The sequence below is a fragment of the Lampetra planeri genome, chromosome 44 (genome assembly GCF_965212315.1).
Source record: "Lampetra planeri chromosome 44, kcLamPlan1.2.h2, whole genome shotgun sequence".
Taxonomy (NCBI): Eukaryota; Metazoa; Chordata; class Hyperoartia; order Petromyzontiformes; family Petromyzontidae; genus Lampetra; species Lampetra planeri.
The window spans coordinates 5816123-5830121 of record NC_136150.1 but is presented as its reverse complement, the minus strand read 5'-3'; the positions used below and the strand labels follow the sequence as shown (position 1 = coordinate 5830121).

General features: G+C 45.9%; 1 protein-coding gene across 2 annotated transcripts in view; it reads left to right on the top strand.

Moving 5' to 3' along the window:
- Positions 1-13999, top strand: part of LOC144732882 (uncharacterized) — a 295786-nt gene that overhangs the window by 137113 nt on the left and 144674 nt on the right. For both annotated transcript variants that reach the window (XM_078614545.1, XM_078614544.1), the window contains exon 5: positions 8760-8844. In XM_078614545.1, coding sequence (XP_078470671.1) covers positions 8760-8844 — 85 coding nt within the window. The remainder of the gene's footprint in view (positions 1-8759; positions 8845-13999) is intronic.

The window sequence follows — 13999 nt, the reverse complement described above, 5'->3', positions numbered from 1 at the left end:
TTGGAAAAAAATTTTCACGAAAATTAATTGTCACGCACAACGAGTCTGTGTGCAAAATGTCAGCTCGATTGGATCACGGGAAGTGGGTTAAAAAACGACCGAAAGATTTGCACGGTCGTAGGCAAGCAAGCAAGCACGCAAGCACGCACGCAAGCAAGCAAGTGAACTTAATATAAAGGATTTAAAAATCCAGGAAAAAACTGCAAAGTCTTCGATGGCCAGCCAAAAAAAAAAACTCTCGCTGCTGCATCCACAGTGCTGGATTACAGGCAGCCACGTGCAGTAGCGTGACCCACCACCACCGCCCCCAATTTAAAAGGGTTCAGTTCTGCTTGCCACCGTCAGAATGCTGGGAATTTTCATTCATTGCACTGCAACGGCAAGTTTTTCCTATTTTGTGTTTGCACTTCTAAATCGGACCATTAACATTTGTAAGGTCAGACGTAAAGTCAAACTCTTGTAGATTACGCTATGAAATTTCATTTTTTTTGTCCCAAATTGATTATTATAGTGGGGATGGTTTAGTAATTCTTTAGCGCCATTTATATAAATCAGCGTAGCTTCCACATCATGATGAATACTCTTGACTGATGCTGCTCATGAATAATGTATCGCTGCCAAATGAAGGGAAACATTATGTATTTTCTGAACCAAATAATTAGTCATGTGGTAACGCACTTGCCTGCTGCCTGTGATTTGATGGAATTTTCTCAATTCCGAGAAACAATTTGATACTAGAATGGATTGTTTTTGTCTTGCTTGTCCTATCTCTTACTTGTACTGTCTCTTTTAGACCATTTATTTTATACTCTCTGCGCCAAGGTGGTAAGCTGTTAACTACTTCACCTGGTATACAGGAGGTCATGGGTTCAATCCCGACCCTGACGCCTGTATACTTGGAGTTTGCATGTTCTCCTGGTGGTCGCGTGGATTTTTCTCCGAGTCCTCTGGTTTTTCCCTCCACGTTTAGAATCGACGTGTGTTCAAAGTATTTGGCTGCTATTAATGTCCACGTGATGGGCCACTTCGTTGAGCTATCATTTGTGGCCAGGTCGCTTCTGTAAAAGATCTATATATCTCAGTGGGCTTTACCTGGTAAAATAAAACTACAGTAGTTGAGTTTCATGTCTTATTTGCACTGTCGTATTTGTACTATTTATACGGCCTGTGACATCCTTACCGTATTGGTTGCATGGACATTATTTCCTGTCTTGTATACATTGTCTTGGTCTTTTCAGCTTCATTTGCATAATTAATGTTCTTTGGTTCTTTCCGTAAAGTCACGTAGGTAGAAAAAATAATAGATCACGACGTTTCGATCGCAACAACAAGCGACCGTCCTCGAAGACGGTACCAATACGACAGTTTAAACAAGACAAGAAACTCAACTTTCGGTAAAGTCGCGTAGGTAGAAAAATAAAAAATAAAAATTTATTTTATTTAAAAAAAATTACTTTATGTTATATAAAAAAAATAACATTTTATTTTATTTTTCTATCTACGTGACTTTACTGAAAGAACCAAAGAGTATGCAAAATGCAATGCGTGTGTTCTTAGAATAATTAATTTTCAATAAATAAATTGACGATGTGTATTGCACGTCTTCATATAATATGTATGGAATGCGTTTGCATTCTGAAATTGGTTCTAATTGTAATGTAGGTAATTGATGATGATGATGATGACAATAATTACGTAACTTGTGTACGTATTGGCTGGAGATGTGTGGCACGCAGTGGTTGGCCCATTGTGCGATAAACTTGCCCATTTGATTTCCATTCATGGCCGTGGCCAACATCAGTGGCGAGCGACAATGAAATAAGTATTCGGCGCGCTTTCAGCTGCTTCCTGACAAGCACGGTGAAGTATGGTGAAGCAAAACCCCACAATTTAAAATAGCACGAGGAGCCCTTGACCCCAGCAGTGGAATGAGAAAGGATGCTAAATAGAGCTTGTTATTATTATTATTATTACAAATAATTGTTAGCAAGAGTGATATCTTTCAATCATAAAACATGACCTTCAAGATGTGAATCAAATCTAATTATGATATTGACCCTATACACAGTGAATTTGATTTTAAATTGCATTGCTCAGATGTGTGGATTAATAACTTATTGATCTGAATCTATATTATTACGGTGTCTCTAAATCAAATATGCCGAGGTGCTCAACCGTTGGCAACTATGTGTGTCCCGCTCACAGCCAACACACGATTATCTGAACCGTTTCTGGGCCTCCCCTAGGTCGACTCAGCCTCAAATGAGGACCTGGTGCGGTTTATAAACATCGCCACTGGGGAGGCAAAGGCGGCCAGGCACGGTGCTGGCCACCCACCCTCCCTCGTGTGCCGTGCCGGCCTTCATAGGTGCTGCTTCGTTAACAGCACTTGCCCCAACAGTCTGTGAAGCCTCTACGGGGGATCTTTGTCTTTGTTTCAAATATCCTCCTGGAGTGGAAAGGTAGAGTCCAAAATATCCTCCAGAGGTGCTCTCTCTCTCAGTACCACCACCACCACTTTCAATACCAACCACACTCTTTATTTCAACCACTCTCATCTCATGTACATTTTTTATAATTGTTGCAAAGCGCCTTGGAATAAGGCACTGCTATATACATTTATATCAGATTAGAAAGCTATCTGAACCAGTCCTAACGACACCCCCCCCCCCCCTCCTTCACCAACGGGTGCTGAGCAGCGTGGTGAAGTATGGTCAAATATCCCCCATGGCCAACAGGACATTGGGAGGTCTGCCACTAAGAGTGGATTGAGTAATCGGCGGTAAACTATGCGCAATATAGAAATTACACATTTTGTGATGTTGCACTATCGCTGGCGAGGTTTATTCATGTGCTGCCTATTTTTGTTGCTATTTTAAAAATTACAGCCGTAACTCATTCAGTTAACGAGTAATTCTCTATGAAATTCTAGATAAATGCACGGTTCAATGGAGAATGCAGTCAACATTGTCTGCCGAGGGTTTAACATGTGACCGTGTTTCTGAGATGAAAGACGGCACGTTCAGTTTTAATAAAGAAAAAAAATGCCGTGTTTTTCGTAAATTCTCGCTGCAAAGACAATCTATTCTTCCGTTATTTATTTACCACGTTGGATGCTGATTGTTGAATGCTGCTGCAAAGGATGATTGATTCACTTCTTTTGTGCACGAGTCTTACTATATTCAGAGTTTGATGGACATTTTTTTCAAAAATTAGCGGGTGGTTATGATGTAAAAAAAGAAAAACACAGCTAGCCTGGCTGGCTCCAGAGGTCATGCTTAGAGGTCAGCGCAATGACCGTAGATGGCAGCGCTGAAATCCCAGGTTCAAATCCAGGCAACCGTGCCCGTGGATGGAACTGGCTTCTCAACGTTAGTGAGTCTCGGATCTGATCACGAAAAAACCCATTCCATAAAATGTTCGCTGTGTGCTTACAAGTTGCCTAAAATTACAACTCTTGAGAATAAAGCAAATCGTACTTCGAAAATGTTTCGGTTTGACTGCCACGCGACAAACAATTCCTCTGTTGTAGCAGGGTGGGTGGGAATGTACTCTGCCGCCCCCAGCTTAGAAGAGAGGTCACCTGAAGGCATCTCAAAGGTGGTAGCCCTCTTCCTACGACATTCAGGATTCCACTGCTCCGCGAAATATCCAAATTGACACTGTGTCTCCATGACGTGACACCGCAAGCACAGTTGGATATAATTGGAGGGAAAGGACTACATTTTAATTTTAATAAACAGACCAGCAAGTCTGTGACTACTGACAAACTGTCCACAGTACACCCCCAAAGTTATAGAGGAACTCTGAACTTTCACCGCACACGGAATTAGCCACAGAGCCAAGAATTCGGCAGAAAAACCTTGACACCAATGACTAAAACATCTCCCCTACTCACCGGTACGGTATAGCCAGGAAATTATACGCGTCCTTTTTCGAGTTGGAGAATTAAATTTCAATTTCTGGCTGCAGCCTGACAACAGTAACCCAGAGTTGTGGCAGATGTTCTTCGTGATATTTTTAGCTCAATTAGCTGTTCCTCCGTATGTGTTGCGCACGGATGTGTGTATGTTTAACTTTTTTTTTCACCTTACGGAGCCAACCGTGCTAATTGGAGGTGCGGGGGATGAACAACAATCTAAACACAACAAGCAGTTCTAAAGAAATAAATTGTAAATTTAGATTTGCATAACTCTAGTGCCTTTCTAATGTCGGAAGGAAGAGCATTCCAGACGGCCGCAGACGCGCATCTGAAAGTGTGCGATGCAGTGACCATGTTTGTTCAATGGTTAGCCAAAATTCCCCGCTGCAAGGATGACCAGAGTTAGCATGATGGTTTATGCCATCATGCTAACAAATGAACCACAAGGTATTGTGGTTCATTTGTGGCGAGCACTTTGTGTGTAATGGGTGCGATTGGCTGCAAAACATCTCAACATACAGGAGACTGCAGATATTGAGCAATTGTTTGTAGCGCCGACTCACTGCCTGGCTAACGCCTCCCGGCTTGTCTCTGGTTCCTCGTGCCTCGGAGTCCGAGGCGAAGTGAACCGTGCGCGCGTTGCAAGTTGAAATTCTCAAAATTCCGATGAACTGATACGACCACACCTCAACGCCGCCTCCTGCCTCCCGTGTGATCAATCCCCTGTGGCTGTGGCAGGTTCGACACCCGAGCGCTTCAGGTCTGCTCTTGCTTTAGGTCTTCCCCTTTGTTGCTCGTTATCCGACGTTGCAGAGGATTCTGGGAAATAACAAACAAAAAAGCCCCACTGTTCTTCATCTCCACACAAAAGCAATAGATTTTCAATGTTTTTACTATAAAATTTTTCCTCTTTGGCGCACCTGTTAGCACACTGGACTTGCGATCGAGACGTCGCCCAGTTTCAGTTTGATCTCCCGCTGCAGTGGTTCAAGCGCCGGGCACGTTCCTTAGATGCTCAGCGCCTCTCGCCACCCACAGCAGCGTAAGGTAGCACGCCGCAGTCAGTCGATGGGCAGGGGTCGTGCGTGGTGGGGTCAAGTGCGGAAATTCCCACCTCTTCTAAAAGTGTCTGCAACAGCGTGGCAGAGTATTCCTACGTCTAGCAGTGGAGCCCTCCCCCCGTATTTCATTAGTCGCACGAGCCAAGGCACTTGCGGGGCTTTGTATGTGCGTCTGTTGAACTTCTTCTGCACCATACGTAGCCAACCAAGGGCAACGTTTGCACGTTGACCTGTAGATGGGTTTTTTTTTACTATTAAATGTTTTTTGTTATATTTTACCAGGTAAGGCCCACTGAGCTATATAGCTCTTTTTCAGAAGCGACCTGGTCACAAATAATAGGTCGATGAAGTAGCCAATCACGTGTACCACTGTGTCATTACACATTTATAGCAGCCAAATACTCGAAACGCACGTTGATTCTAAATTTGGAGAGAAAATCCGGAGGACCCGGAGAAAAAAAAAAACGAACATGGGGAGAACGTGCTAATTCTAAATACAGCAGCAGGCGTCAGGGTCGGGATCGAACCCAGGACCTCCTGCATACCAGGCGACGTAGTTAACATCTCGCCACCGTGGCACCCAAGTATAGATATTATCCAGGATGGAAATGTATTACCCAAATGCACTACAACAGGCATCCTGAGTGTTTTTACTCGCGTAACAGATGACATGCCCGGCGAGGTTCAGAGAGATAGTGGGGTCGGTGCGTGCCATGGGGGGGGCGGGGGGGGCAAATGACGTTGCCACGTTAGAGCCGAGTTCACGCCGCCCCCTCCCCCCAGATATCTCGCTCAGAAAAAAATTAACCCGTAAAAACAAAGTTTTTCACTATAAATCCTTTATATGCGTGTTCAATGGGCCACAACTCAGCCCACATTGGTCTTTGAAACGGGCGGCTAGAGTCCTCTCGTCCTCTGGCTTGAGATGGCTGCCACCTATGGGTCAGATGATTGCCTGTCACCATTAAGCAATTGGTAATTAAATATATATATATTTTTTTACCTAAAACGTGTAACATTTTGGAGAAAAAAAATTCACGAAAAGAAATTATCACGCACAACGAGTCTGTGTGCAAAATGTTAGCTCGATTGGATCACGGAAAGTGGGTTAAAAAACGACCGAAAGATTTGCACAGTCGTAAGCGCGCAAGCAAGCAAGCAAGTGAACTTAATATAATAGATTTAAAAAGCAATGCGCGCTGGCCACTGTGAGGGCACCATTGGCCACTGAAGCATCCCAATGTGCACGAAACAAACAAACAAAAATGTATGGGCTCGTGACATCCGCGAAGGCAGCGTGAAATGTGAACAACGGCGACTTGCGGCGCAGCAAACTTTTCGCCGGCCCCGCTGTTGTGCCGCGCCGGTTCGAGATTGCGTTTCGTCTCGAAAGAGCCCCGTGTACTTTCGTTCCATTTCAATCGAGCGACCCAAATTGTTTTGCGGGTTCGTGTTTAATGATTGCAGCCATCCACACGAGTGAAATGCGATGTAAAGTAAAATGTGGGTGTTGTAGGAGAAATGAAGGTTGGGGGGGGTTTTTTTCAGTTATTGCCATAATACGAGCATTGAACACTAACCTTTCCTCGTCATGTATGTATGTACTGTATGTTGGACTTCTTTCACGCCGTACGTAGCCAACCTTGCTCATGGCATGGACGATATTTGTGTGTCAATTGAATACGAAATACATTTATCAACGTGCTGGTTTATTATAATCATGCATTTTTATCTTACGAAAAAATGTATTCACTGGTGACCACGCACAATCCTATCTCATACGCTGGCCTTGTTACACATGGTTTACCAGAACAACGCAATGCTCTTGGCCTGTGTTTTTACACCAGGGCTGCCCACGGGACGTTGGGAGAACTTGTGGCCTTTAGTACAGAGTCAGACTGATGGCCTTAATCTAAGTTGTCTTGTGGTTATTGTTGTTGTTGTTTGACTTGCATCCCACTGGGATTTTTGCACACAGTGTTGGTGTACGGTGCATTTTCTGGAATATTTTGCTGTTTTTTTCCTGGATTTTCTGTTCGCACATAGTCACATAGTCACTTTAAGATGTTTTCTTGTTCATGTTTTTGTCTTTTGTTCGTTGCGGTTGCACCCGATTCAAGAGCCGAATGGCTCACAGGACTATACCAAATAAATGGAAACTAAAAAAAAACTGAAAAACTGAAACAAACGACACGTGACAGACAACACCCCCCCCCCCATCATCATCGTGCTGCTGTCAAACCTCCAATGGTTTCAGATGTGTGGCGGCCCTCACGGTGGCGGCTAAAGTCGGCAACCGTGAAGAACGCTGCTCGATACGGACACAACATACATGTGCAGACAGTCGCGACACATGAATGTACCTGTTACTCCACGTGCAGTGTACATGTATTGAAAAGTATATTTTGGTACAAATCCCATGAGCTTCCACGGCCTGCTGGAGGTGATGTTGTTTCGGCAGCATTTTGTACCGACACAAGCAAAAATTCCGCACCGGTTTTTTGCGTCTCATCGCTCAAGTGTCTCATCCGCAGTCAGGCTTGCCTGCAAGCAATGCTGGTGAACTGCCAGGCATTTTAAAGGCAAAGCCCCATCCATCTCTGTTAGATACGGAGCCCTGGTTCGAAGCGACGCCATGCAAAATACATAAACGCCGGACATTGGTGAAGAGGAAATGTATGCGATGACATTTTTTAAAGTGGGGCTGTAAAATGGAACAGCCTCTTTCCATTGCTCGGTGTAGCAGTAGGACTGATGGCTATCAGCATTCCTGGGATGACTGTGTTCATGGCTAATGTTTGGACTGGAGAGCGTTTTAGAATGTGCTTTAATTGTGTTGTGAACGTACGTGGACTGCATTGGAGAAACTTGCCACTTGTTTATTTATCCAGGAAAGCCCTTGCCGAATTCTCAGTCATCTTTTTGCAGGAGAGTCTTATATTGCGATGCTTAGCCAGTCCCGTTTTTTATTGAGTGTTTATTTGCGTGTGTGCGTGTGTAAGTTTGTATGTATGTGGAACTTCTTTTGCACCGTACGTAGCCAACCGTGCTAATTGGTGTTGCGGGGGGAAGGACAACAAACCAAACACAAAAAGTAGTTCTGAAGAAATGCGTTTTGGCGATACTGTTGGGAGCGCATCAGGGCTCTCTGAACGTCGGTCGTCTGACTTTGGATTCCCGAGCCAAAGTTGACTGTCGGTGACGATTGGTCTCACGCTGTCCGGGCAGCTTTATCCTCGGCCTTAAACGAGTGCCCGGTGTGATGTGTCACGTGGACACTGGGGAGGAACAGCAGCGGGTCAGGCTTGATGTTGACGTTAGCCGTACCCCACCCCGCTGTGCTCTGCTGTGCCAGGCCGTATCGCTACACTGGGTTTGGGGGATCGGTTTTTTTTTGGTTCAGGGGTATGTATATTGTGTGTGTGTTCTGTTTTCTCTCTCTCTGTGTGGAGCGGTGGTGCAGCGGTTAGCGCGCTGCACTGCGAACCCGGCGACCCGAGTTCGATTGCCGCTCACGGTCACCAACACCCGGTGACGATTATCTGAACCAGTCCTGGGCCTCCCCCTAGGTCGACTCGGCCTCAAAATAATACCTGGTGCGGTGTGTAGTCAACATCGTCACTGGGGAGACAAAGGCGGCCGGGCATCTTGTTGGCTACTCCCACCCCCTCGTGTGCCGTGCCGGCCTTCATCGGTTGCTACTCGCGAAAAGCACTTGCCCCAAACAGTCTTTTGAGGTTATAAGGGATATCTTTGCCTTTGTCTTCTCTCTGCAGGTTCTACATCGAGAGCATTGCCTTCCTGAAGGACAGCGCTACCATCCGCCAGTTCTTCCTCAACGCCAAGGCTTGCGTTGCTTCGGTAAGACCACAGAACAGAGGTCGCAATCGGGTACCCGATACCCGTACCCTACCCGATACCCGGCTACCCGTACCCGGCCGGGTACGGGTACCCATTTGCGACCCTGGTGCGGCCGGGTACGGGTACGGGTAGGCCGTGAATCACTGGTGAGTCACCGTTTGTCACTCATTTCCCAACGTCTTGTCTCTTCTCACGATTCAAGTTCCTATAATCAACCCACCCGCGCCTGCAACATGGCTTCATCCCAGAGGTCGCAATCGGGTATGGGTACGGCCGGGTATGGGTACTCGTTTGCGACCCTGGTGTGGCCGGTTACGGGTACGGGTAAGGAATCAAAACCCGTTTGCGACCTCTGCCACAGAAGGAGGGGGGTTACAGAGGGTTACCCACTTTTTACCCCATTAAATTCAATCCCGCAATCATATATCTCTTGTCAATTTACATATTTATAACTTGTGTGTGTTGGGGAGGGGGGTTGAGATATTTTGAGATATCCGCAGACAAATTGGTACTCCGTGTAGACTTGGGGAAAGTGCTTTTAACGAGCAGTGATAACAAGGCTAACGACACAGAGGCGTAATGATGCACTGATTAATCGCTGAATATGGGTTCCTGTACTCATTATTTGCTTTCGTGTATGCCAATGCTGCATGAAGCTGTCACTCACGATGCACGTGAACATTTTAATTTAATCTTCTTGGTTCTTTCAGTAAAGTCACGTAGAAGGGAAATAATAAAATAATATTATTTCCCTTCTACGTGACTTTACCGAAAGAACCAAGATGATGAATCCCTGCAGTCACGAAAGCTTTAAATCGAAAAAAAATTTAATTTAAGTTTTCATGGATCACTCCCCCCTCCTCTTAAATAGTTTTTTTATTGCCTTGACAGACTTTTGGGGCAACCGCTGTTAGGGCCATCACAGAACACGACGGGGGGGGGGGGGGTGGCCAGCACCTTGCCCAACCGCCTCTGTCTCTCCAATGGCGATGTTTACACACAGCACCAGGTACTCATTTGAGGCTGAGTCGACCTAGGGGATGGCCTACTGGTGTAGGTTGACCACTGCACTACCGTTACACCTCGACTGGAACAGCATACCAGCAAGGCGGTGCAATTGGCACCGGTCCTGACCACCTTTGCCTCACCGGTATGGAATGTTACGGGTGCCACGGTGGCGAGATGTTAACTACCTCGCCTCGTACCCACGAGGTCGTGGGTTTGATCCGGACTCTGATGCCTGATGGATATTTGGAGTGCCTCTCTCCCCGTGGTCACGTGGATTTTTCTCCGGGTCGTCCGGTTTTTTCCCTCCACATTTAGAATCAACATCGTGTGTTTCGAGTATTTGGCTGCTGTAAAAAAAACGCACGTACTTTTTCTCGGAAGTTCTCTAAATTATCCATAATAGAGGCTTTTTTGGGTTGGCTCACGCAAATATAAATGTGTCATTAAACCCGCAACCATCCGACACAGCCAAATTGTGAGGTTTGCCACGTACACAAAACATGGCAATTCTTTACTAGGACAGCACACCGGTGTGTTGGAGAGTAAACCGTGTCGCGTGGAGGCGGGTTTAACGACACATTTATATTTACGCGATCTAACAAAAAAGAAAACCTCTTATGGATAAATTAGAGAAGTTCCCAGAAAAATACGAAGAACATTGTTTTTGTGGTTATTGCAAACATGATCTCTCGTATAAAGGTGTCAGTTTTGTACCAGTTGAAAGGGGAAAAACCTATTACTATATTTTGCCACTGGTAAAGGAGGCCTCATAGTGTTAAAACATTTTTATGAAAAGAATAAAATATGGGGAGCCACGTCTCAATAAGTCCTAGCATGACAATTCCACATTCCTATGGTGGGGTCCAGTCTCTCCGTAGGACGACTGCTGTTGACTTCGCAAAAAAAAGTGGTACCTCATGTTAAATTATCGACCTTAGCAGGCTGCAAAATTAAAATGTGGAAATTCCACATCGCTTTGGCAAGAACTAGTTTTTTACAACAACAACAACCGCCATTCGCCACTCGGTGGCGGTGACGTCACCACGCCGCTTGTGCCAGGCCATGTGCACCTTGAGGCCACGTGAAGTGTCGAACACCCGCTGGCAGGAGGTCACGGGGCAGACCCAAGTGCCACAGGTCGACTGACTGAGATGACTGAGATGACTGGCTGATGCACCACCTGTGCCCCCTACTGTACCAACTTGCTGTACTTTAGCCACCCGGCGCTCCGCTCGTTGTTGTGAGCGTCGCTCCTCTGCCCTCCGTTGTTGTTGGAGGGCGACTTCCTCCAACTGCCCAGTAGCGTCCTTCACGAGCTTCCTCCACAGAGGCCGATTTTGACACCGCTGGTACCAGTCATCGGCAAGTCCACTCACATATATCTACACACACACATATATACACACACACACACCAAGCACTGCTGGCCAGGTGGTTCTTATCTTGATGGTCTGGGTTCAATGATGCTGAGCCGAGTCATCCCTGACCCAAATATGAACTCTCAACCTTGCACTTTGGAACCCTTGCTTCTCTACCGAGAGAGCTGTCCTGTGCCACAAGCCACTGAGAAGTCGCTCTGATTACGAAACGTTCACACTGGGGGCGTGAACAAGTCCTCCTCCAGCATCTGCCGTTATTCGAAGAACAAAGATGAATTGCATGTATGCAGAGGCGCATAATATGCGTGCACGCCATCATTGCGAGGGTGGGATTTTCATCCTTCTGCCGAGGCAAGTGTCAACTCGAGGTCACTTTGAAGGCTCGCCGACAAGATGAATGCATCGGCTTAAGGCTTCGCGGTGCGCTGGGTTCAGAGTTCACGCAGATATAAGGGCTCTCACGGTGCATCGAGGCTGGCCAAGAAGCCGCATGCATTGTGCGTGCGTGCGTATGTTGAACTTTTTTCGCACCGCACTTGGTCAACCGCGCTAATCGGAGGCGCGGTGGGACGGACGACGAACGCAATGCAAAAAAGAAGTTCTGAAGAAACGAGTTTTCATTTTGGAAGAGGTGAGATTTGCTCACGGGCGAGAGAGGAGCACGGTGCGTACGGAAAGCATGTTGCAGGAAAAAAATGACGGGTTACAGCGTGAAGGTTCCTGCGCATTCCAGAGATTGGCTAAGGGGGTGCGTGGGCACATGCTGCATCAATTGCGGCATAAGTGCTTTGAGACAAGGCATGAAGCGGGGTGTAAGATGCATTTTATGCTCTGACCGCTGACAGCCTATACTTTTCAAGTCGAGTGGTCCTTGCGTATTTATCTTCTTTGACGTGTTGTAATCTAAATTTATACTTTCTTTCATTCGCCACAGCCCATCATCCCTTCCCAGGCTCGATAAAATTGATACCATTTTGTGGAAGTGGCAATGGTTTGCTGGCCTTCCCCCGCGCCTCCGATTAGCACGGTTGATGATGTACGGTGCGAAAGAAGTTCAACATGCACGCATACATGGTGCAAACCAGAGAAAAGTGGAATTGTTTTGCCACAGACCTAGGGTCAGTTGCAGAGGTCACCAGGTCTTAATTAACAACAATAGACCATTGTGATATTATATTCAAGAATATGAATCCTTGCAGTCACGAAAGCTTTAAATCAAAATATTGTGATATTGTTAAATAAAGTGAGCAATGTAACACGTTGACGCGTGAACAAATATATACATTTATGTATATATTTTTTAATGTTGCGTTTTAGGGGATCTGTAAAGTAATTTCAAACGTACATTTAACATTTCCACATTTTTCATAGGAAAAACAGAATCAATAAACCATTAATTTTAACGACGAACTCGAGTCGGAAAAATAAACTCTCAATTGGATTCTTCGTTCCAAGTTTGTAATTCTTTCTTGGAGGAGTTAACAGAGGAACGTCCGTAATGATGTTGTTTTATTTCCTACGACGTTCGTTAGAAAGAAGACGACAACAAAAAATGCCCCCCCCTGTCCACGGTACACGGCCGCCTCTGGTGTGCCAGCCCATAACACTCCGACAGATGTCAATGCCTGCTGCCTGCGGAAGTTCCGCACAGCCCTGCGGTGCGACGTCGCGGTTTGTGCCCGAACAAATTCCCCACACCAGGTGTTAGCATTGGCGTTAATTAAAACACGCACGCACGCACGCCCGCCCCTGTTGTGCATTTGTGATGGCCTTCAGCAGACACCAGCTGCAGGTGGGAACTTCCACAACGCTGCTTTCGAACTCATATCGGATCCATATTCTTAGGTTTTTTTCGGTAAAGTCACGTAGGTAAAAAATTAAAATTAATAAAAGTAAAATAAAAAATAAAAATAAAAATCACGACGTTTCGGAGGCAACACAAGCTTCCGTCTTCAGGTGGAACCGTCACAGCACGACAGCTGTATCAAGTAAATGAGAGATTGCAGGAGATACCACTCCGTATATATAATGGTTGAGGGGGGGGGAAGGGCCAGGAACGGCACACTTTTTATTATTAATTCATTAGAATTTTTTTTACCTACGTGACTTTACCGAAAAAACCAAGAAGATGAATCCCTGCAGTCACGAAAGCTTTTAAATCGAAATGTCTTAGTTTACTTTTATATTTGAGCTAAGCCACTTCCTTAACGAAGAGAGCTCTATATGGCTAGAGACTAACAAACCTGCCGCACCCAAACGTGCCAGTGATGATGCAGCGTTCGGTTTTCATGTTGTCTGCCACGACGATACGACGGCAAATCTCAGAAAGTATTCGCTCGGTCCCAATGAATTCACGTCCCCCCCCCACCCACCCCCACCACCGAGTCACTCGGCCATGTTGCTAAAGGTTTTATTCCCCAGTAAATGTCGCGTTCGTCATGAATGTCACCTCTCGCGCATGCGTGCGTGACTGAACATTGTGTTGTGTTTCTTCGTATGCGCCTCGATTCTTTTAGTTTGTGCGTATCGCCTACATTTGTATATATTCCGTGTAACCCGCTCCTGTTTTAAGGAAACATCTCGCGAATAGACTCAGCCCTGCCATGGGAACGTGTAATTTGTCACCAACTCGCTCTCAGCGTCGCCAGTAGAATGCATCTTCGAGCATAATATAATCACATCGACTTGATCGGATTACTAAAGAAATTATATTTGTGATGATGATGATGATCCTGCTGCGTCGGCAGTGGTGCGCAAGCACAGACAAC